This window comes from Loxodonta africana, chromosome 3 (assembly GCF_030014295.1).
Source record: "Loxodonta africana isolate mLoxAfr1 chromosome 3, mLoxAfr1.hap2, whole genome shotgun sequence".
Lineage (NCBI taxonomy): Eukaryota > Metazoa > Chordata > Mammalia > Proboscidea > Elephantidae > Loxodonta > Loxodonta africana.
The window spans coordinates 197,680,485-197,704,233 of record NC_087344.1 but is presented as its reverse complement, the minus strand read 5'-3'; the positions used below and the strand labels follow the sequence as shown (position 1 = coordinate 197,704,233).

Here is a 23,749-nt window from a genome sequence, read left to right as displayed (position 1 = left end):
TGAACGCTGGATGGGGACATCATGTTTGGTGACACAGAAGGCCGATGACAGCAAAGGATACCCTTGGTAAGATGGATTAGCACAGTAGCCGCAATAATGGGCTGGAACATGCCCGAGATTAAAAGGATGACACAGGACCAGGTAATGTTTCATTCTACTGTAGGTAAGGTCGCCCTGAGTCAGAGTCAACTCAATGGCAGCTATCTATCTAAATGCAGACACAGAGGTCTCTATAGAGTACGATGGTAACACAAAAGAAGGGCAAGTTACTTTGCAGGCACCAGGGAAAGCTTCTGGGAGGGAAGAGAGCCCGGGTTGGCCAGTGGAAGATAAGAACTGTGGGTGAGTTCCGAGGAGACAAACATCAGCCACACTGATAAGAGGGTGCTTCCCAGGCAGAAGGAAAAGCAGGGGCAGAGGTGGCCCCAGCAGGACATATGCAGGGCACCAGGAGCAGCTAGACCATCACCGTGGCTGAGGTGCCAGGCAGAACCCCGTGTGCCCTGCTCCAGGTTCAGACTCCAGCCTGCAGGTGGTGGAGCCTCACTGAGTAGTTTTAAGCAAGACAGCTCCTATAGAACCTCATTAGATAGATGCATAGGCAGCGGTGTGCACGATGGCTAGGAGGGGCCGAGCCTAAGGCCTGGCAACAGTCTGGAGGACAACTACACCTCCCCATGCAGGGACACAACCTGGGCCTTGAAAAGTAGGGATGGGGAGTGAGGGACACATCTGGGAAATCTTTAGGAGGGGGTCTTAGTCATCCAGTGCTGCTGTAACAGAAATACCACAAGTGGATGGTTTTAACAAACAGCAATTTATTTCTTCACAGTAAAGTAGGCTAAAAGTCCAAATTCAGGGTGTCTGCTCCAGGGGAAGGCTTTCTTTCTCTGTCGGCCTGTTCATCAGTCTTACCCCAGACTAGGAGCTTCTCTGTGACCCCGGGTCCAAAGGACATGCTCTGCTCCTGGCACTGCTTTCTTGGTGGTATGAGGTCCCCAACTCTCTGCTAGCTTCCCTTTCCTTTCATCTCTTCTAAGATAAAAGCTGGTGCAGGCCACACTCCAGGGAAACTCCCTGTACATTGGATCAGGGATGTGACCTGAGCAAGGGTGTTACATCCCACCCTAATCCTCTTTAACCACAGGCAGAGATTTTGATTTATAACACATAGGAAAATCACAAAATGGAGGACAACCACACATGGCCTAACTAAGTTGACAGATATTTTGGGGGGACAAATTCAATCCATTACAGGGTGCAAAATTATTAAGAGTGGGGAGGGGCAGTAATAGAGAAGGGCCTAAGGGGACTCTCAGGTTTCTAGTTGACATTCCTGGATGACTGAGACATCTTTCAGTGAGATAAACCTACTGTTGTTGAGTCCATTCTGACTCATAACGACCCTATGGGACAGAGTAGAAATGCACCGATAGGTATTTCTTACAGAAGCAGACTGCCACAACTTTCTCCTGAGGAGTGGCTGGTGGGTTCGAACCGCCAACCTTTTGGTTAGCAGCGGAGCGCTTAACCACTGTGCCAGCAGGGCTCCTTTCAATGAGATAAGGAACATGTAAGAAGAAAAACTTGCAGGGGTTAGGGGTTGAGAACAAAGAGCAGAGTCTGTGGAAACCATGAATTCCATTTTTGACACGTTGAATTTAAGCTGCCTTTGGGACATCCAAATGGGGGTGTCACATAGGAGATATAAGTCTCAAGCTCTAAAAAGGAGTTTATAAAAAAATCAGGTAATGGCCTTATTTACATCTAGTGCTGTACACTGCCTGGCAGCGTTCCCAGACCGGAGAGAGAGGCACAAGCAGGGACACAGATGCTGCTGCCTGGACTGACATTTGGTAACGCGGGGACAGTCAGCGTGCCCTTGTAAGATCTCTGCCCAGAAGTCTTGTCTTGGTCTTGATGCTACAACTGCACCATGTTCAAACTCTAGAGTAAATCCTGGATTCCGGCCCCACCAGCTCTGCAATCAAGGGCAAGTTATTTAACCTCTCTGGGTCTCAGTTTCCTCATCTGTAGAATGTGATGATGATCACACCAAACCTCACAGAGTTGTCCTGAGGATCAAGTACGTAACACTGGTGAAGTGCTTGGCAGAGACATAGTAACATAGCACGACCTATTCTCAACTGGGTTCTTACTGATGAGGACAAAAGTAATACAACGAGTTTGCCCAAGTCATTTGACTTCTGTGGTCCTTATCTGTAAACCGGGAATAATGCCTTCTTTTTACGGGATTGTTGGAGATGAAAATTAGAAGGCAGAGGACGTGAAAAGTCACTTACACAAGTATCGAGTGCTACATACTGATGACTTAGGGCCTTTCGCCAGGGGTCAACCAGGCTTACCCTCCTGGTAGCTCAGGTCTTCAGTATACAATGCTAAGGACATTTTGTTCCATGGCCAGAGACCACGCTTCCTGTCTTTTGGTCCCAAGAGGAAACCAGCCATACACCAAAGCATAACATACTAAGTGTGACAGGTCACAGCAGAAGTCATCAGAGCAACCCGTTACCAATGCCGAGAAAATGAACGAGTGGGTCTCCAAGGCTGGGTGAGACAGCAGCAATGAACCAGATATCCTCCTGCTGGATGTCCTGAGGATATTCTGCATACCCTCCTGTTGTGATGAACAAACACTGTTGGCTTATGATGGAAAAAAAAAAAAAAAACTAGCATTAAATGGGTCACTGCAATATTATGGACTGAGCTGGGGCCGTGCCAAAAACTGGGTCATATGTAAATACCCAGCAGAAATTTAATTACGTTATCTTTGACTTGGGTATCAATGACTGCAATAAACAAGATACCTTATTTAAAAGTGAGCATGTATATGACTTTGATAACAACTCTGATTCTTACTAACTCTTCTCTGCTGATAGATAACGTGTTCAGCAGCCTCTGCTCTGGTTTTAAAATCATTCCCGAATCACTCACCTCGGGAGCAGAAGCAAAGCTCCTCATGCTGAGCAGCTTTTCAGTTCAGTGCAGATTCAGTAGAAAGATAAATGCATTTCAGCATGTGTGGTCAGGTATTCAGTACGTACTGAGTGAACCGAGCCCTCTGACGGTGCGATTCCTGAGCGTAAATTCCTGGAAGTGATCTATCATTCTTCCCTGGATGCCTGAGTTTCCGGCCACACTGACCTTTTTGCTGTGCCTTGAAATGGCAAAGCCCATTTCTACCCCAGAGCCTTTGCCCTTGCTGTTCCCTCCATGTGGAACACCCTTCCCCCAGATATCCACGACTCGCTCCCTCTTTTCAGTCACATCTGTAGAGACTTAAGTGTCACCGTAATGTGGAGGCCTTCCCCAACTATACTGTAAAAGGCAGCACCCACCCCCTACCTCCTGGCACTGTCTATCCTCATGCCCTGCTTTATCTCTCCACACAGAATTTACAGGGGATATTATAAGATGTTCATTTTCCCCTCTCTCCACCCCATCACAATTACCAGAATAAAAGCTCCATGCAGAAAGGGACTTTGTTTTGTAGATTGCTGTATCCCCAGAGCCTAGAATGATATTGGCTCATAGAAGGATGTCAATGTTTTAAATGAGTAAGAAAAACACTTAGGTTTTTCCCTGAGTGTACCATTCTTTACACTGATCAGAATGCCTCACCCCCGTCTGCCTAAGAAAGCGCATTGATATTTTCTTCGGCTGAGAGGACAGCTGTAACCACCCCAACACATTCTGCTCAATCCACATCAAGTGTTTTCTCACATTTAATAAACTCTGGACGCGTGTTAAAGAAAAAAACAAAATTTCAAACACCCAGTGTTTAAACGAATAAAGAAAATGTGGTAAGTCCATACAATGGAATATTATTTGCCAATAAAAAGAAATGAAGTGCCAATACCTTCCACTACATGGAAGAATCTTGAAAACATGATGCTAAGTGAAGGAAGCCAGTTACAAAAGGCCACATATTGTATGATTCCACTTACATGAAATGTCTAAAATACCCAAAACTATAGAGACAAAAAGTAGATTAGTGATTGCCCAGGATGGGTGGTGAGAGGCTAAGAGGTTTGGGAGCGGATGGCTAAGGAGTTTGAGTTTCTATTTGAGGTGCTGAAAATGTTCTAGAATGGATTATGGTAATGGTTGCACAATTCCATTAATATCCTAAAAGCCACTGAATTGTATACTTTAAATAAATGAATTGTATGATGTGTGAATTGTATCTCAATAAAGCCAGTGGTCTCCCTCCCCCCAAAAAAGGAGAAAGGAAAACACCCACTGTTGGCAAATCACATTTGCTATCATTGAAGTTATCATTTAAATATGCGAAGCATAAAACTAGATATAAACTACTTATGCATAGAGGCCTTATACGAATGCATAAATTAAAGACAAAATTACATAACTAATAAATTCCAAGTGTTAATGTCAGAGAAGACTTTGACTTTTTAGCTGAAATCAAATCACTGCCCTCACACACAGCAGGAATACGGCAGTAGCTACCTTAGCAATGAAAACAAGGGAAGCCCTCCATGAGATGAACTGACACAACAACCACAACAGCAGACTCGCACACAGCAACAACCACAACGACAGCGCAGAACCAGGCAACACAACCACAATGACAGCGCAGAACCAGGCAACATTTCATTCCATCATACGTGAGGTGGCCGTGGTGGTAACTAACAACAATCTTATCCAAGTTCTTTTGAGTGTGACATACACATACTCATGGGCAATACTCAAAATTCTGACAACCAAGATGGCAAAGAGTTAACAAATCAGAAAAGATACTGCAATTAATCAGAACACACAGCAGCCATAAGCAACTCAGCCAACCCAGTGAGTCCCGCTGCATACCAGCCCTGCCCACAGAGCCGTGCACCATAAGCTGATACATATATCCACCACTTGTCTGTCATTTTGTCATACCGTGGGGCTTGCGTGTTGCTGTGATGCTGGAACCCAGCCCACTGATGTTGCAAATAACAGCAGGGTAACCCACGGTAGGCAGGCTTCAGCAGAGCTTCCAGACTAAGACTAGGAAAAAGCACCTAGAAATCTATTTCCAAAAAAGTTGGCCAGTGAAAACCTTATAAATAACAGAGGAATGCTGTCTGGTATAGTGCCAGGAGATGAGCCCCTCAGGCTGGAAGGCACTCAAAATACCACTGGGGAAGAGCTGCCTCCTTAATGACATGGAGTAAAGTTTTCAGGGCCTTCTTTTGCTGATGTGGCATGACTCAAACTGAGAAGAAACAGCTGCAAACATCCATTAATAACTGGAACATGCAAGTATGAATCTAAGAAAATTGGAAGTCATCAAAAATGAAATAGACTGTATAAAGATCGATTCCTAGGCATTAGGGAGCCGAAATGTACTGGTACTGGCAATTCTGGATCAGATAATTATGTCGTCTACTACGCCAGAAATGGAAAATATAACAGAAAAGGCATCACAGTCATTGTCACAAAAAAAATATTTCAAGATCTATCCTGAAGTACGATGCTGTCAGTGACAGGATAATATCCATATGCCTAAAAAGAAGACCAGTTAATACAACTATTACTCAAATTTACGTACCAACTACTAATGCCAAAGATGAAGACATTGAAGATTTTCAACAACTTTTTCAGTCTGAAATTGACTGAACATGCAACTATGATGCACTGATAATTATCCATGATTGGAATGTGAAAGTTGGACACAAAGGATCAGTAGCTGAAAACTATGGACTTAGCGATACAAACAACACCAGAGATCACATGGTAGAATTTTGCAAGGCTGACAACTCATTGCAAACGCCTTTTTTCAACATCATAAATGGCAAGGATACACATGGACCACACCAGATGGAATACTAATGATGAAATCGACTATATCTGTAGAAAGAGACAACGGAAAAGCTCAATATCAGTCAGAACAAGGCCAAAGGCCCACTGCTGAACAGACCATCAATTGCTCTGATGCAAATTCAAGTTTTAGCTGAAGAAAATTAAAAGAAGTTCACTAGGGCCAAAATATGACCTTGAGCATATCCCACCTGAATTTAAAGACCATCTCAAGAAGAGATTTGATGCATTGAACACTAATGACCGAAGATCAGACGAGCTGCGGGATGACATCAAGGATATCATACATGAAGAAAGCAAAAGGTCATTAAAAAGACAGGAAAGAAAGATAAGACCAAAATGGATGTCAGAAGAGACTCTGAAACTTGCTCTGGAATATAGAGTAGCTAAGGCAATTCTCTGGCTGAAAGCAGAGAATACCAGAAAGATATTTACCTGTGTTTTATTGACTATGGAAAGGCATTCAACTGTGTGGATCATAACAAATTATGGATAACATTGCAAAGAATGGGAAACACAGACCACTTAATTGTGCTCATGCAGAACCTGTACATAGACCAAGGGCAGTAATTCAAATAGAACAAGGGGATACTGAGTGGTTTAAAGGCAGGAAAGATCTGTGTCTGCGTTGTATCCTTTCACCATACCCATTCAGTCTGTATGCTGAGCAAATAATCTGAGAAGCTGGGCTATATGAAGAAGAATGGGGCATCAGAGTTGGAGGAAGACTCATTAACAACCTGCGTTATGCAGATAATACAACCTTGCTTGCTGAAAGCGAGGAGGACTTGAAGCACTTACTGATGAAGATCAAAGACCACAGCCTTCAGTATGGATTACAGCTCAACATAAAGAAAACAAAAATCCTCACAACTGGACCAATAAGCAACATCATGATGAACGGAGAAAAGACTGAAGTTGTCAAGAATTTCATTTTACTTGGATCCACAATCAACACCCATGGAAGCAGCAGTCAAGAAATCAAACAACATATTACATTGGGCAAATCTGCTGCAAAAGACCTCTTTAAAGTGTTAAAAAGCAAGGATGTCACTTTTAGGACTAAGGTGAGCCTGACCCAAGCCATGGTATTTTCAATCGCATCACATGCATGTGAAAGCTGGACAATGAATAAGGAAGGCCGAAGAAGAATTGGCGCCTTTGAATTGTGGTGCTGGGGAAGAATACTGGATATACCGTGGACTGCCAAAATAACAAACAAACCTCTCTTGGAAGAAGTACAACCAGAATGCTCGTTACAAACAAGGATGGCGAGACTGTGTCTTACATACTTTGGACATGCTGTCAGGAGGGATCAGTCCCTGAATAAGGACATCATGCTTGGTAAAGTACAGGGTCAGCAGAAAAGGGGAAGACCCTCAACGGGATGGACTGACACAGTGGCTGCAACAATGAGCTCAAGCATAACAATTGTAAGGATGGCGCAGGACCAGGCAGTGTTTCATTCTGTTGTGCATAGGGTCACTATGAGTCGGAATTGACTCGATGGCACCTAACAATAACAATTTGTTTATTTGCCAACCACACCCTCCCCCACAAGGTATTTTTGTAAGCCCAGTATGGTAATTTTTTTACAGCAATATGTAAAAAAAAAAATTGGCATAGTAGTGCTTATGAAAATACCTTGCAGGAGGAGGGTGAGGTTGACAAACATAGAAGTCACATGTTATTTTCATAAAAATACGGTAAACATATATAAAGAATTTTTCTGTTCTTTTTCTTCAGTGCACAACAATTACAAAAGAACTACTTGGCACTAATACAAGTAGATGCAAGCAGACAAACACAAGTGTGGGCAATAACAGATGACAGTGCTCATGTATAAAGTAGTCCTTCCAACAGTCCAGAATAGGCTTATTTTACTTTGCTGTCAATAGTTTCAAACGAATCCTCTGACCCCTGAGCGCACATCCATCAATTCCAAGAGAGCTACAGGACTCATTTTAAGAAACACTAATTTACAGGCTGGATAAGGGGGAGGAGGGGAGAGCAATTGGCTCACAAAACAATTGAATCCATGCTTTTAATTTATCAGGTCCTTGTATGTGCCTGGCAACTAACTGATATGATTTTCTGACCCCACTGTCCCTGCCCAGTACACACTAATTAGAAAGGAGGGAAAGGAAATATTATTTATGGTGCGTAATCGGCGTTCTAGCCGCTTCACTTACTGCTTTGTATGCTTTCCTATGTAACTATAAATCATGTCTGCCAGAAGACGTTAGTTCACTTTTACTGACGATTAAACAAAGACTGATGGGTTTCAGTTAGCAGCCAAGGATTTAACTGTTGTGCCATCAGAGCTCCTGGATAGGTTAAGTAATTTGGCCAAGGTCATTCAGCTAGCACACAGAAGGAACCAGATCTGAATTTTGTTCTTGCTGACCCCAAAACCACAGCACCTCTAGTGAGGTGGAGGAACCTTTTCCTTCCCTGCCACAAGCCTAATATTCTAACCCCATTGTGGTAGAAAGGCTAATGGCCCTTCAGTGACGTCCACATTCTAATCCCCAGAACCTGTGAATATGTTACCTTACGTGGCAAAAGGGACTGTCTTTGTCTTTATAGACATGGTAAATTAAGGACCTTGAGATGGGGTTATTATTCTGGGTTATTCAGGGGGGTCATCATGAGGTAAGGGAGTAATGAGACACCCAGCTGACACAACGGAGTCCAGCACTACAGTCTGGTTCTCAACACACCAGAGTCCTCAGCAATGTTACAGAATTGGTCAACTCTGACTTTACTGCAGTCCTGGTACCCCCTCTGAGGAGCCTCCCAAGTTTCGTTGCCTTATGTTCACATAGATATCAACTAAGGTTCATTTTCTCAGTCACTCAACAATTATCTACTGAGCACAGATGAGCACTGTGCTAGACACTGGGAATATGACAACAAGCCAAAAAAAGACCCAGTCCTTGTCCTCATGCACCACACAAATAAGAGAAAACACAGTTGCTACACGTGCTATGAAGGAAGAGCGTATGATGCCAGGAGAACACAGGAGAGGACAAAACGGCCTCGTCATTCCTCCCTAAGGAAGTGATGTTTGGACTGAAGCCTGATAAAAGATGCTGCCTATTAAAAGGAGCTATTTTTTATTTTTTATTATATGAGGCAGCTCAGTATCTCTCAGGGTATTTATCTGCATTTATAAAATGCTTTGAAACCCAAAGGAAGCTACAAAAATGACACCAACAAATATAAATAACCCTTTATGGTTTATAAAGCGTTTTTTTCATGTATTATCCCAGGTTCAACAATAGAACCAGAGAGAAGGAACAAGAAGTATTATGTTCTCCTTTTCATAAATGAGGAAACTGAGATTAACAACGGTGAAATGACTCACTAAGGTTACACATTAATTCGAGGAGAAGTCTCAAACCCACATCTCATTAGTCCTCACTGGGAGCTCTTTCTACTATACGGTGCTGCCATCCTAAGGAAGCTAAAAGGTGAAATGCAGGAATTGGTGCTTATATTTGGGAACAAAGGAGACAAATCATCCCAAATATTTGGCTGCCGGATTTGCCTAGTCACAGAGCAGGCCTGATGGTGCAATGCCAGTGGCCTGATTTCAGCATGACTGGCCACCCCTCACCCCAACTAGCAACCTCAGAGCCAGCAGCCTAGGGGGTCAGACGAACCCTGGGCTTACACAGAACTTCTCTGAACTTTTGGAATTGTTCTAAGCTGTACAGCTAAAAAAAAAAAGAGAGAGAGAAAGAGAAAGCCATATTCCCTCTCCTCTCATTTTCTCCCTCCCTCTTCCAGCTGGTGCCTTCTAAAATCTTTGGTAAAAAAAGAGCAGGACAATCATCCAAGACTTCAAAGCATACTCTTAAGCTTCCTTCTTGCCTCGGCTGTTACAGGCATTAAAGAGGAGGGTAATCTGTTGGTAAACCCAATGCCAAGCAGCAATGAAGCAGAAGACCTATGGGCTTGGTCTCAGCTCTATAACTTGGCTTACTCGTGTCTCCCTCCTCTATCTTTTCTCAGACTAAAACAGACTAGGAGGAAAGGCCTGGCAATCTACTTTTGAAAATCAGCCAATGAAAACCCTATGGATCACAACAGAGTACTGTCCAAGACAGTGCTGGAAGATGAGCCCCCTAGGCTGAAGGCACTCAAAATATACAGTGGCCGAACAACTGAGAAAAGGAAAGTGAGAATGGTCACTCAACTCAGAGAATGTAATCAGTGTTATTAAGTGGTACATGTAGAAGCTGTTGAATTCGTGCATGTTTTGCTGTATATATTCTCAAGAACAAAATTAATAAAAATAAAAAAAAAAAAATACACAGCAGTCACAGTAACAGACTCTAGCATACCGATGGTTGTGAAGATGGCACGGGACCAGGCGATGTTTCATTCTGTTGCGTACGGGGTTTCCATGAGTCAGAGCTGTTACAACAGCAACTAACGACAACAACTCTTTTTTGCGATGGAAAATAAACAAGGAATACATGGTTGGTAGAACAATGGTCTCCCAAATATGTCTAGTTTTAAGTCCCATAACCTGTGACTATGTTACCTTACATGGCAAGAGAGACTTTGTAGACATGACTAAGTAAAGGATCTTTTTTGTTTTTTTTTAATTTTTATTGTGCTTTAAGTGAAAGCTTACAAATCAAGTCAGTCTCTTATACAAAAATATACACACCTTGCTATATACTCCTAGTTGCTCTCCCCTTAAAGAGACAGCACACTCCTTCTCTCCACTCTCTACTTTCGTGTCCATTCAACCGGTTTCTGTCCCCCTCTGTCTTCTCATCTCCTCTCCACACAGAAGCTGCCCACATAGTCTCGTGTGTCTACTTGATCCAAGAAGGTCACTCTTCACCAGTATGATTTTCTATCCCATAGTCCAGTCCAATCCCTTTCTGAAGGGTTGGCTCTGGGATGGTTCCAGTCTTGGGCTAACAGAAAGTCTGCAGACCATGACCTCTGGGGTCCTTCTAGTCTCAGTCAGACCATTAAATGTGGTCTTTTTACAAGAATTTGAGGTCTGCATCCCACTTCTCTCCTGCTCCTTCATGGCAGTCATCGGTTGTAGCCAGGCACCGTCTAGTTCTTCTGGTCACAGGCTGATGTAGTCTCTGATTTATGTAGCACTTTCTGTCTCTTGGCCTCATAATTTAAGTACAGGATCTTGAGAAAATTATCCTAGGTCATCCAGGTAGACCCAGTAGAATCACAAAGATCCTTGGAGAGGGAGGCAGGAGGCTCAGAGCCAGAGAAGGAACGTCTCCAAGCAGAATGAAGCTCTGCTGACATCTTGATTTTAGCCCTATAACACCCACTTTAGACTCCTGACCTCTAGGAACTGTAAGATTATAAATTTGTATGAAATCATTTAGTTTGTGGTAACTTGTTGCAGTACCAATAGGAAACTAATACAGAATATAAAGGAAACAGGATTTTTTAAGAGTAAGACAAACAAGGGAACAAACCAGGGTCATTGTATTAGCTTCCTAAGGCTGCCATAACAAATTACTGGTAGTGCCCGACTTAAGATGTGGCTCCATTCCAACGACTCTATCATAAGTCAGTTCTGACATAAGTCAAATACCTCGGTTTTTTTGTTTTGTTTGGTTTTTATTGAATAATGATTAATAATATTCATTATTATTGCCTTTGATAATCAGTACCTTTATAAATCCAATCTGTATTTGCCTTTGGGGGTTGGCATGAAAGTGACAACATCAGCAAATTACGTGGTGCAACACTGCATGTAGTACCTATTGCTAATGGCAACGTGTACAAAAAAACGGACAGTGATAAGTATGGTGTTTGTGGTAACTCATGAATCGGGGGCTGCGTGTACCACAAACTAAGTGGCTTAAAGCACCAGAAATTTGGATACTGCTGGGTTTAAAGTCAGGAAAGGTGTGCATCAGGGTTGTCTCCTTTCACCATACTTATTCAATCTGTATGCTGAGCAAATAATCCAAGAAGGTGGACTATATGAAGAAGAACATGGAGGAGGGGAGGGAGAAGCACCAGAAATTTATTCTTTCACAGTTCTGAAGGCCAGAAATCCAAAATCAAGGTGTTAGGAGGGTTGGTTCCTTCTGAAGACTCTGAAGGAGAATCTGTTCCACACCTGTCTCCTAACTTCTGTGACTACAGGCAAACCTTGGCATTCCTTGGCTTGTAGGCCCATCACTACATTCTCTGCCTCCATCTTAACATGGCCTTACCTCTTATGTGTCTGTGTCTCAAATCCCCCCGTGCCTTTCTCTTATAAAATCACTTGTCACCAGGATGATTTTAACCCAATTTCAAGTAAGGTTGCATTCTCAGGTTCCAGGCAGATATATATTCGGGGGGCTCACCATTTAACCTACTGGAGTTATTGTTTGTACAAGACAATCAGCTAAAGGTACTTCTCTCAGCCTTCAGGAAAATGGCAAATCCCAGATAAGGAAACAAAGAAGGAAGGTGGTAGAGCAGATTCAAAAGCTATCGCTACCCATCACTGTAGCTCATCCCAAATCCATTTGACAGAGATCCTCACAGTTCACCCCAATTCCTAACGAATCAAGGAAAGTCCCTAGAATGTGTCCAAAGAAAGCAAGGAAGCAGCGAACGTGCAGAGAATTTCCACCGGCCTTACTAAGCAACAGTGGAAAGTGGGCTAGGCTGGGCTTCAGAAGGTCTGGGTCTTCCTCCTGTGTCACCCTGGGCCTATAAAATCCAGTGATCAAGCTGATGAGCTGTGATAACAGTCACTTCAGACGATGACGTGTCAGGATCCTGCGTGTCTGAAGTACGTACAGGCTGGGTGTAAGCAGGTGCACTTCACTGGGAAAAACATTTAAATCATTCAATCATTCGGGGAACACTACCGGAGTATGTACCAATGGTTAGGCACTTGGGATTCAAAGATAGCTACAATATGGACACTTCCCCCCAGGATCTTCAAGTCCTCTCTGAACCTCAATATCCTCATCTCAGATGCCATCTGCCTGCAGCGTCTATGATTTGATCTCCTGGACCTCCACAACGCCTTCCCTGTCACCCCCAAACTGGGTTAGATCTCCCAGTTATACTCTTTCCTAGCCTCTTGCCCTTTTCTTACTTATACAATTATGTGTCCATTGCTGAGTATCACCACCCAACAGAGTGCCCGGCACAGAGCAAGCAAATGAATGAAGGAATGCACATACATCATGTTGGCCTGTGTGGACAGTGAGCTGGGTATTCCTTCCCCCTCTGCCCCACCTGCCTACTTCTCATGGTAACAAACAGAAACACACTGGGTTGATCAAAGGAAATAATGTGTGTGAAGGTATTTTTAAAGTTGTAAATGTAGTTGTTAAAATATATGCGAATAGCAGTTAGTCACCAGGCCAGGAGAAGCACTAAACACCCTTGTCCAGCGGGGGCAGGGCTGGCTCTCCTGCTCCTTGGGTCTGTCTCCACCACCTCCCAGGTCTCAGGCTTCACCAGCATGGTCTCCACTCTAAGCAGCCTCCAAACACACTGTCCCAGGAACAAGCCAACACCAGTCACCAGGCACAGTTCCAGTGTGAATCAGGGCCAGGAGTGATATATTTGGGGAATTGTTAGAGAAGGTGAAGGTGAAAAGGCTAAATTCAGGAGATTTTTAAGAAGCCCTGGTGCTTTCACTCAGGTGCGTTCTGGTACCAACGACTGTGCTAACATGCAGTCCTATCTACAAGGAACAGTCTCAGATCTAGCACTCAGAAGTCCAGTATAAGGAACTCCCAGGCCCTGGCCTGAAGCAGTTTAGCCAGGAAGCCCCTGTGACACCAAGAAACCTGACAATCCATTTTGGATGCATGTCCGGCTTCCTGAGACCACCCAGAAACATCCAAAGTGCTTCTTGGTTCTGGTCCAACCGTTTCTTATCAAAAAAAAAAAAAAAGAAAATCTACCTATTTAAGGGTCAGCACCCAAGGTGGTACACATGTCCTGAGAAAAAGTACCTTGAAAGCGCTTGAATTAAAAAAAACCAAGACAGATAACATAACTTTAGAAAAGAAATCAAAAATGTGTGTAAGAGAGAAATGAGACATAGAGAGAAAGGGAAAAACAGCAGTCAAACCAACAAAGTCCACATATTCAGCTCAGGACCAACAGTGGGTATAGAACTGGGGAAGGAACGGAAACCCATACATCTGTTGGAGACTCAGCTCAAAGGATAAATTTGGGTGCCCTCGGGCAGATTGCTTCGCTGCTCTGAGCACCTGCCCATCTGAGAAGTGGACACCATCTTATCTGTCCATCTCCTGTCCCGCACAGAGCTCCAGAAAGGATCAGGGAGATTAGAAAGTAAAAGGCCTGGAAAGGCACAAAGCATTTCACAGATGTAGGCACTGTGATCCTTATCATAAATTCTTCCAAGGACTACGTGCTCCTCTGGCCAAGCTGTGGGGTCGGCGTCCTGTGAAACCACGAGAGCACCCAGCAACCGAAACCCGCAGTCTCCTGCCCCATGTTACTCCAGCACCGTTCAACATAAAAGACAGGGAGTCAGGAATAGTCCTTTACACAAAAATCCATGCCCCAGTTTCTGACAGCTGCAATTACAGCCGAAATAGCTTTTGAAAGGGAGAAAAGAGAAGAAAAATAGCAGTCTGGTGAATTACGGGGTTTGGGGTAAAACACACACCCAGAGTTTTGCTGTTAATAGTGGCCAGTCTAAACAAGTGACTGGACAGCCAAACCAAACAGCTTTCTGGCTAATTAATTCCTCCCTTTAATCTAATGAAAAGAGCTCTGGTGGCACAGTGGTTAAGCGCTCGGCTGCTAACCAAAAGGTCGGCGGTTCAAAACCACCAGCTGCTCTGTGGGAGAAAAATGTGGCAGTCTGCTTCCTTAAAGATTACAGCTTTGAAAACCCTATGGGGCAGTCCTAACCTGTCTTAGAGGGTCGCTATGAGTCAGAACTGACTCCACAGCAATGGGTGATTTAACGAGCTTCTCATTAAGTGCCGGAAGCAGCTTATAGGGAAGAGAGCTGCAGGAACAGACACGGGGGCCAGCCGGCTGGCAGGTGATGAGGGGAAAGGAGGCCAGGACATCACTGCAGCCCCAAAGGCTTCCAGATCCTATGCCCCACCCTTCCTCTGCTCCCAGGTGACGTTTTCCTGTACCAAGTTCTGCTTCTGCCACTGCCTCTCTTACTGCAGAGGTTCCCTGCACTAATCCTTTGGCTTCTCAACTCATCACCCAAATGAGCATCACAAAGAGCCTTCTGCAGGGTCCCAAAGGAGGAGGCACTGTCCTGGGTGTGAATCCCAGCTCCACCTATTAATAGCAATTTGACCTAGAATGAATTATTTAACCTTGCCAAGCTTCCATTTCCTTATCTGTGTTGTTAACTGCCATTAAGTCAGCTCCTACTCGTAGTGACCTCATGTATACCAGAAGAAAACGTTGCCCAGAACTGTGCCATCTTCATAATCACTGGCCTGTTTGAGCCCATTGTTACAGCTATTGTATAATACTTCCAATCTAGGGGGCTCAGCTTCTAGCACTACATCAACCAGGTTTTCAAATAATATCTTTACCTCATCTAGAGCACTTATAAACAATAAAATGATAAAACATTATTTCAATATTTAATAGCCCAACAAAGTATCTGACACATACTAAGTGTTGAATAAATAGTAGCTAGTATTTTTTATTTTTTTTTTTTTTAGTATTATTGATCGCTATGAGCTGCAAACAACTCAAAGGCAACAGGCTTTGACTATTATTGATAGTTACTAAGCTACTATTACTAATGATAAGGAGCCCTGGTGGCACAGTGATTTAGCGCTCACCTGCTAACGGAAAGAAAGGTCAATGGTTTGAACCCACCAGCCACTCCGTGGCAGGAAGATGTGGCAGTCTGCTTCCTTAAAGATTTACAACCTTAGAAACCATATGGGGAAGCTCTACTCTGTCCTATAGGGTCACTCTGAGTCAGAATGGATGACAATGAGTCTGGTTTTGGTTTTATTACTAATGACAGTGATACTAACAACAACATATTCCCCACCCCTTAGTCAAACACGAAAGAGGGACTTTTTTGGCTGAAACCTCAAGGAGAGGCCAGCTCCAGGTCTAGTTCTTCTTGTCACAGCAGCAACAATGCCAACAGTGAGGGCAGTAGCCCACCCCAACAACGGTCGCCCTTGCCATCAAGTCCAATGCAACTGATAGCAGCCCTACAGGACAGAGCAGAGCCGCCTCATAGGATTCCCAAGACTGTAATCTTTACAGGAACAGCCTGCCACATCTTTCTCCCACAGAGCAGCTAGTGGGTTCGAACCATTGGCCTCTCAGTTAGCAGCCAAGCGCTTAACCACTGTGCTCCCAGGGCTCCTCTAACAAGGGTAACACCACCAAATATTTTCCAGCCAAGGCCTCTGGGCTTTCTATGTGAGCTAAAAGGCAAAGGAAGAGAAGAGAAGAAGCCTGGAAAATGCCAAACCTGAACAGCGAGTCTGAAGCAGAAGGAGGTGATGAAATTTGCATGTTCTCATGAGACCAAGTGAAAAATTGCATTCAGGCCCCATGCCTACCACTTCCTAGACTCCTCTGACTCCTCATTTCCCCTCTTTGAGCCTCATTTTAATCTACAAAATGACAGTAACATGACCCCCACTTTACAGCTTGTTATGAGCACTTAAATGAAATAACTCATGTGAAAGTACTTTGAAGCTGTTATTGTGTGCTGACCAGACGATTCCTACTCATAGTGACCCTATATGACAGAGTACAACTGCCCCATAGGGTTTCCTAGGTTGTATAATCTTTACAGGAGCAGATCACCAGGTTTTTTCTCCCATGGAGCTGCTGCTGGGTTTCAAACCACCAACCTTTTGGTTAGCAGCCGAGCGCTTCATCTTTGCACCTCCAGGGCTCCTTACTTTGACACTACACATTACTATATCCATGAAAAATAGGATTGTTATATTTAATAGTAATTTCAATAAATTCCATTTAACAAGAAAAAATGCTGAAAGACTGGGTAGATCAAGGCAATGAAAAGATTATTAGGTTGATAAACTGCTCAGAGAAACATCAGCAAACATGCGAATTTTCTTCCCGAAGTTGCTCTCACTGAACTGAGATTTCTGTCAGTCAGATGAAGAACTGCCTAAAACTATAACTGGCCAAGCAAAATGAAGCATCCAGCATCTGCTACATGTTTTGTGAGTAGATTATCCTGAAGGACGAGGCCAAACCAGCCTACATCCAGAGATGTCCAATTTAGCCTCCTCCAACAACCTATTCTCTCTAAAAAACTAATATAATGAAATTTGGACATTCTCATGAGACCAAGTGAAAAACTGCAATCTCAAACCTATCTGTGAAATGCCCAAGTCTACAGTAATTTCTTCTGTTTCAATGGCGAACAGACAGACAAATTCCTTGATGGTGATCAGAAGACAACGTAATTCTTATTCCATCTCTGCTCCGTGTACCACAGTCAGAGAGTACCAGGCCGGGATGTTTACCAAACTTTTCTAACGTACACAAAATGGGAGAAGAGAATACACACATACTTCCAGAGTCTAACACAGCCAACCAAGGAAATTTTGTGGAAATCTCATATTTGTTCTTAAAAACTGAAGTAAATTTTATATTTTATACCGTAATAAACCCATTGCCATCGAGTCAATTCCAACTCATAGTGACTCTGTAGGACTGAGTAGAACTGCCCCATAGAGTTTCCAAAGAGCAAACGGTGGATTTGAATTGCCGACCTTCTGGTTAGCAGTCAAGCTCTTAATCACTGCACCACCAGGGCTCCTATACCATAATAAATAGCTTTATTTTTTTAAGGTTTTGAGCCAATCACCAGCTAGTAATTGAACTGTCTTCCTAAAATCTTTGAATACAGGTTACTTCACCATTCTCTCTTATCCACAGGAACTCAAGGGTAAGCAAGTATCTCACTCTGAGACGCAGCAGGTCACCAGGCAACAATGGTACCCTTCCCCCAGCCGTTTCAGGGAGGTACCCTTCCATTCTTATTTTAACTTGACCTTTAATCAAGATCAACCACCCTAGAAAGAGGAGGTCTGGGGTTTGCAAAGAGCGAAAGGTGCACGCATTCATTCCGGCACCTACAGCAGCTGAGACGTTTTGAGTTCTGGCTCCACACAGCCCACCTCTGGCCACTCACCCGTATCCGGCGCATAGCTGCCACGATCTCCACCCTGCTGTTGGGCCTCGGCACATCCAGACTTCCTACGTACTGTGGGGAAGAAGTAAATATTCATTGAGTACAGGAACGGCAAGTGTCCCTAATCACAGAATGTTACCCATACAAGGACTTGTTTGGGGAAGAAGTAAATATTCATTGAGTACAGGAACGGCAAGTGTCCCTAATCACAGAATGTTACCCATACAAGGACTTGGAGGTCATTCAGTTCCCCCTATTGTATAGATGAGGAGATTAGGGCCGAAAGACTGATTGTAGCTTTACAAAAAGCAACTTCATAAGAAATTATTATCTCCTTTTTCAAAAACTGTGGTCTATCCTTTACCCATTGCCATCAAGTCAATTCCAACTCATAGCGACCCTACAGGACAGCAGAGTAGAACTGCCCATAGGGTTTCCAAGGAGCAGCTGGTTGACTCAAACTGCCAACCCTTTAGTTAATGGCTGAATACTTAACCACTGCATCACCAGGGCTCCGTGTGGTAAGTATATAAATGTGTGTGTGTGTGATATGTGTATAAATATATACACCCACATATATATGTAGGTATGTATGTATATATATAAAACATTTGCCATTTCAACCTGTTTTTACATGTAGAATTCAGTGGCATTACATTCATCATGTTGTATAACCACCACTACTATTCATTTCCAAATTTTTCTATCACCCTTAATAGAAGCTGGGTGCCCCTAAGTAATGGCCTCCTTTTTCCCCACTCCCTTCTGACCCTGATAACCACTTAAAGTTAAATATACAACAACCATAAAAAAAAAAAAAAACAGCACTGTCAAGTCGATTCCGACTCATAGCGACCCTATAGGACAGAGTAGAACTGCTCCATAGAGTTTCCAAGGAGCACCTGGGGGACTTGAACTGCCGACCCTTTGGTTAGCAGCTGTAGCACTTAACCACTACACCACCAGGGGTTCCCACAACAACAATATGACCCCGTAATTCCACTCCTAGGTATATTCCCAAAAGAACTGAAAGTAGGTACGCGAAGTTGTACACCAATGTTCATTGCAGCACTATTCACAATAGCCAAAAGGGAGAAACAACCTAAATGTCCTTCAACAGGTAAATGGATATGCAAAATGTGGTACATACATACAGTGGACTATTAATCAGCCTTGAAGAGAAATGAAATTCTGATACACGCTACCACAAGTATAAACCTTGAAAACATTATGCTGACTGAAAGCAGCCAGTCACAAAAGGACAAACATGGCATGATCCCACTTATATGAAATATCTAGAATAGGCAAATGTACTGTTTCCTTTTTAACCTTGTTCTTCATCAGAGATACGGGAGAACACTGTGTTTAACCAAGGAGCTTTAGAATCAGAAAGACTTTGTGGTCTTAGAGAATGCACATAACCTTGACTCGTTTCAATTTGCTCATCTGCAAAATGGAACTTCAGAGAAGATGAAATGAGATAAGGTATAATTCTCTTACAGTTGTGCCTGGGACATATTAAAGCAGTCCGGGAGTGGGGAGGGGAATAAAAAAATACATGCATTTTTTTAAACTAATAGAATGTCACTGAGTTAGCCCCAGATGTTACAGAGACCCCATACATTTGGATAAGTTTCTGATTGGGATAAAGGAATGGACTACAGAATTTATCATTTTATTAAACATTTCACCTGAGTATTCTAAGTTACTTTTTAAAACAAATTACATGCAGGTTAATGTTTACCACACAAGTACATTCTTACCATAAACTATTCAAATAACCCAGAAATATGCAGAGCAAATAAAGTCCCCGCTGTCAAAAGTTTGCTGTACGTCTCTCTTTCTGGGCATAGACAGACATTTCTATTCACAGATACATAGGGAAATTTGTTTTATATAAAAAGCTTCATACTGTTCATATTGTTTTGCAATTTTTTTTTTTTTTCACTTTGAATACAACTCCGGTATCTTTCCATGTCAATGTGTACAGGTCTATCACCAAGCACGCAAGGGTTCCCCTACTGAAGGTCACTTAACGCTTCCAGGATGCTCATCTACACACCTTTGAGCTCACCCAAGCGTCTCTTTAGGCTGGATTTCCAGAAGGGGGCTTGCTGGATCAAAAGGTATACATAACCTCTAGATATCATTTTTTTAGAAGGCTGAAACAAGGGGAGGCCAAGCCACCATTTATTAAGCATCTATGATATTAGGTTTTTCATATATTCCATCCTATTACATACTGATTCATTGGGGTTTGCCTTTCCTTTTGATGCACAAATCATATAAAACTGCCCAAGGAATATCCTAGGAATTAACAGCCCCAGGATAACCTAAATGTCTCCCCAAGTAAATATTCACAGGAGTAGGGGAAGAGGAGAGTAGGACAACCGCATTTTCTGTGGTTACGGGAAGAGAGGGCTCTTCCTGAAATTTGGAGCTAAGGCGTGGCCCCAGTCAGGAAGGTTTCAAAAGCCAAATACTGCAAAAGGGATTTCCCCTAGCTATCAATCCACAGTTTGTACTAATAACCTGCAGAGCACAATTCCAAGCAGCCAGTGGTAAGCAGTGGGCACACTACAGTTTGGGCCCACAGCAGGCAGCTCCACCGCAGGCCTACTACTTATTGGTAAAACCAGTTACCAACCAGTCAATGCCGACTCATGACGACCCCATGTGTGTCCAAGTAGAACTGCACTCCAAAGGGTTTTCAGTGGCTGGTTTGTTGGAAGTAGATCACCAGGCCTTTCTTCCAAAGTACCTCAGGGCGGATTCAAACCTCCAACCTTTCAGTTAGCAACTGAGCACATTAACCTCTTACCCTACCCAGGAACACCTACTGATAAAGCACTTCGCAACTCGCTTAGGTAAACAGAGCTACTTCCATCTAAGAGTTTGGCCAGATTTACCTGTGGATGGCAATTTTCCCTCTGTGCTCTGCTGGGGCCGATGCCGTCTGTCATGTTGAGCAAAGGGTAAGACACATTATAAGACCAAACCCAGTTTCTAAAGAGTGGTCCTTAAAACCACTCAACTTCAATGGGCGAACTCCTTATCATTTCTGTGGTAACTGACCCTAGGCCCGTGTCCTCCCATTCCAGATTGGAAAGTTGGCTCCCAGGCCTGAACCTCACCCACCTGCTGGGCTGACAGACTTCAGAGACCCAGGGTCCTGTCACCATCTCCAGGGGTCATGCAAAACCAAATCCCTGCCTCAGTCAAAGGAGGATGCCTGGTGACAGGTTATCACCCAGAAATGGCATCTACTCTATCTGTCTCCTCTGCCGTATGTGGGGTCCCAAGAGCTCCTAGGATGATGGAGGTGGGTAGCTTGATGCCTGGCAACTGAAGGAATAATTTCAAAAATGGGAACTCATGCTCTCCCTGCCCCCACTCCCTACATCATGTTCCTCTCCCAGCCTTCCGCACCTTGGTAAATGGCCCCCACCCCCTACATCGTGTTCCTCCTCCAGCCTTCCTCACCTTTTTGAATGGCCCCCACCCCCTACATCATGTCCCTCCCCCAGCCTTCCTCATCTTGGTGAATGGCCCCCACCCCCTACATCATGTTCCTCCCCCAGCCTTCCTCATCTGGGTGAATGGCCCCCACCCCCACATCATGTTCTTCCCCCAGCCTTCCTCATCTGGGTGAATGGCCCCCACCCCCTACATCATGTTCCTCCCCCAGCCTTCCTCATCTTGGTGAATGGCCCCCACCCCCTACATCATGTTCCTCCCCCAACCTTCCTCATCTGGGTGAATGGCCCCCAATAGGCCCAACCAGTTGCCCAAGCCTGAGACCTGGGAGTCATCCTTGAATGTGCTTCCACCTTATATACCACAGTCAATCAGAACCAGGACTTGTCAATTCTCCCTCCTCTGCCTCTCCATCCCTGATCCCAAGTAACCCTACCTTGCCACCCTACACTACACAATAGCCTCCTCTGGCTGGTTTCTACACTGCCCTGTGGCCCCTTGCAAAGTGAACTCTTTAAAATGCATATCAGACGGTGTCACTCCCTTGCTTAAGAGCCTCCCACGTTTGCTTCCACTTACTTGAAGATGATGATCAAGATCCTTAGTATGTCCTATGCAGCCTGCATGGCCAGCCTTCATCTTACCCCACTGGCCTCTCCAATCTCTCAGAAACTCCTCAGGCATGCCATGTCGGCTCACATGCAGAGGCTTCTACAACCTGCTCTTCCCCTGCGCACAGAATGCTCTTCTTCTACCCTCTCCTTCCCCAGTCCTCCAACATCCATGGTCTGGCAGATCTCTGCTTAATCTCTACGTCCCCTGTCCTGACCCCCAAGAAGGGTGAGGTGCCCCTACTGAGGACTTCCATTTGTTGTTGTTAGCTGCCACTGAGCCAGCCCCCAATTCACAGCAGTCTCACGCGCAAAGGAAAAAACCCTGCCTGCCCGCCCTGCGCCACCCCACTGTGATCCATAGGATTTTCATTGGGCTGATTTTTGGAAGTAGATCACCAGGCCTTTCTTCCTACTCTCTCTTAGTCTGGAAGCTCCACTGACACCTATTCAGCATCGTAGCTACACTCAAGCCTCCACTGACAGATGAGTGGTAGCTGCAGTGCATTGCCCGGAAATTGAAACCAAGTCTCCCATATGTAAGGGGACAATTCTACCACTGAACCATCACTGCCCTCATGTGAGGGTTCCCATAGATCCCTTTACTCCTCCTTTATAACACTAACACACGGCTAAATGTACATTTAACGTGCATCTTCCCCACAAAGGCAGACATCAGGCCTGGACTTACCATGCCTCGTACAGATCCAGGCACATAGAAGATGCTCGAAAAGTATTTCACTGACTAGAATCCTTCAAAAATGAATATGTTCACCCCAGGTGCTCATAGGAGAACCTCCACTCTGAAGAGGGGCAGGAGGAGAGCCCTGGGCCCTGGATTCTGTCCGGTGGTCTGCCATCAGAGACATTAGCTTGCTTCTTCTAGCAAGCAACTCCGCCCTGCACAGGCCCGTTGTGATTCTATACATTGACCTGACTTTCACCTAGGTACATGAGCTGAACCTAAGCCAGACGCCCCTATGGTTAGTACATGTAATCCCTGGCTTATCAAGAGATGCTGGCATATTAAACCTTCCTGTTGGCGATATGGTAATCACTCAGCACTCTGCAGGACATCTGTAGCCCTTCTGTACCTTCCTCCCAGGAACCTCGTGCTCACACATCATACAGGGCCTCTCTGTAGAACATCCCCCATAGGGTAGAAGGAGGAAATGAGGCAAAAGAGTTACAAATATTGGACGCAATACCCAATGTCATACAACAATGTGTGTACTAAATGATAAGAAACTAGTTTGTTCTGTAAACCTTCATCTAAAGTTCAATTAGAGAAAAAAAATTTTAGACCAAAAAAAAAAAATTGGACCCGAATTCTTTTTCATTAGCATCTAGGAAAAAAAAAAAAAAACTACAAGGAAGATGCAAATTGTACTAGGCAATCAAGATACGAAATTATGTTAGTCTGGTTTGTGGCTTCCTCTTTCAGATCAGCAGGAGTTAATTGCAGAAAAGGCTCACCAAGGAACTTCAAATATTTTTATAAGTTTCTGGACACCCTCAGCCTCTGTGCTAAATTAATATCTCATGAAGTCTTTAGCGTCTGATGACAATGATAAATTTATAAACTGAACTGTAGTGTCTCCCGGTCCATGTGTCGGAAATCCAAAAGCAGGAAGATATGACAGCTTGAAAC

General features: G+C 44.0%; 1 protein-coding gene across 2 annotated transcripts in view; it reads right to left on the bottom strand.

Moving 5' to 3' along the window:
- Nucleotides 1-23,749, bottom strand: part of LOC100674634 (carboxyl-terminal PDZ ligand of neuronal nitric oxide synthase protein) — a 434,071-nt gene that overhangs the window by 289,312 nt on the left and 121,010 nt on the right. For both annotated transcript variants that reach the window (XM_023554221.2, XM_010594913.3), the window contains exon 2: nt 18,011-18,082. In XM_023554221.2, coding sequence (XP_023409989.2) covers nt 18,011-18,082 — 72 coding nt within the window. The remainder of the gene's footprint in view (nt 1-18,010; nt 18,083-23,749) is intronic.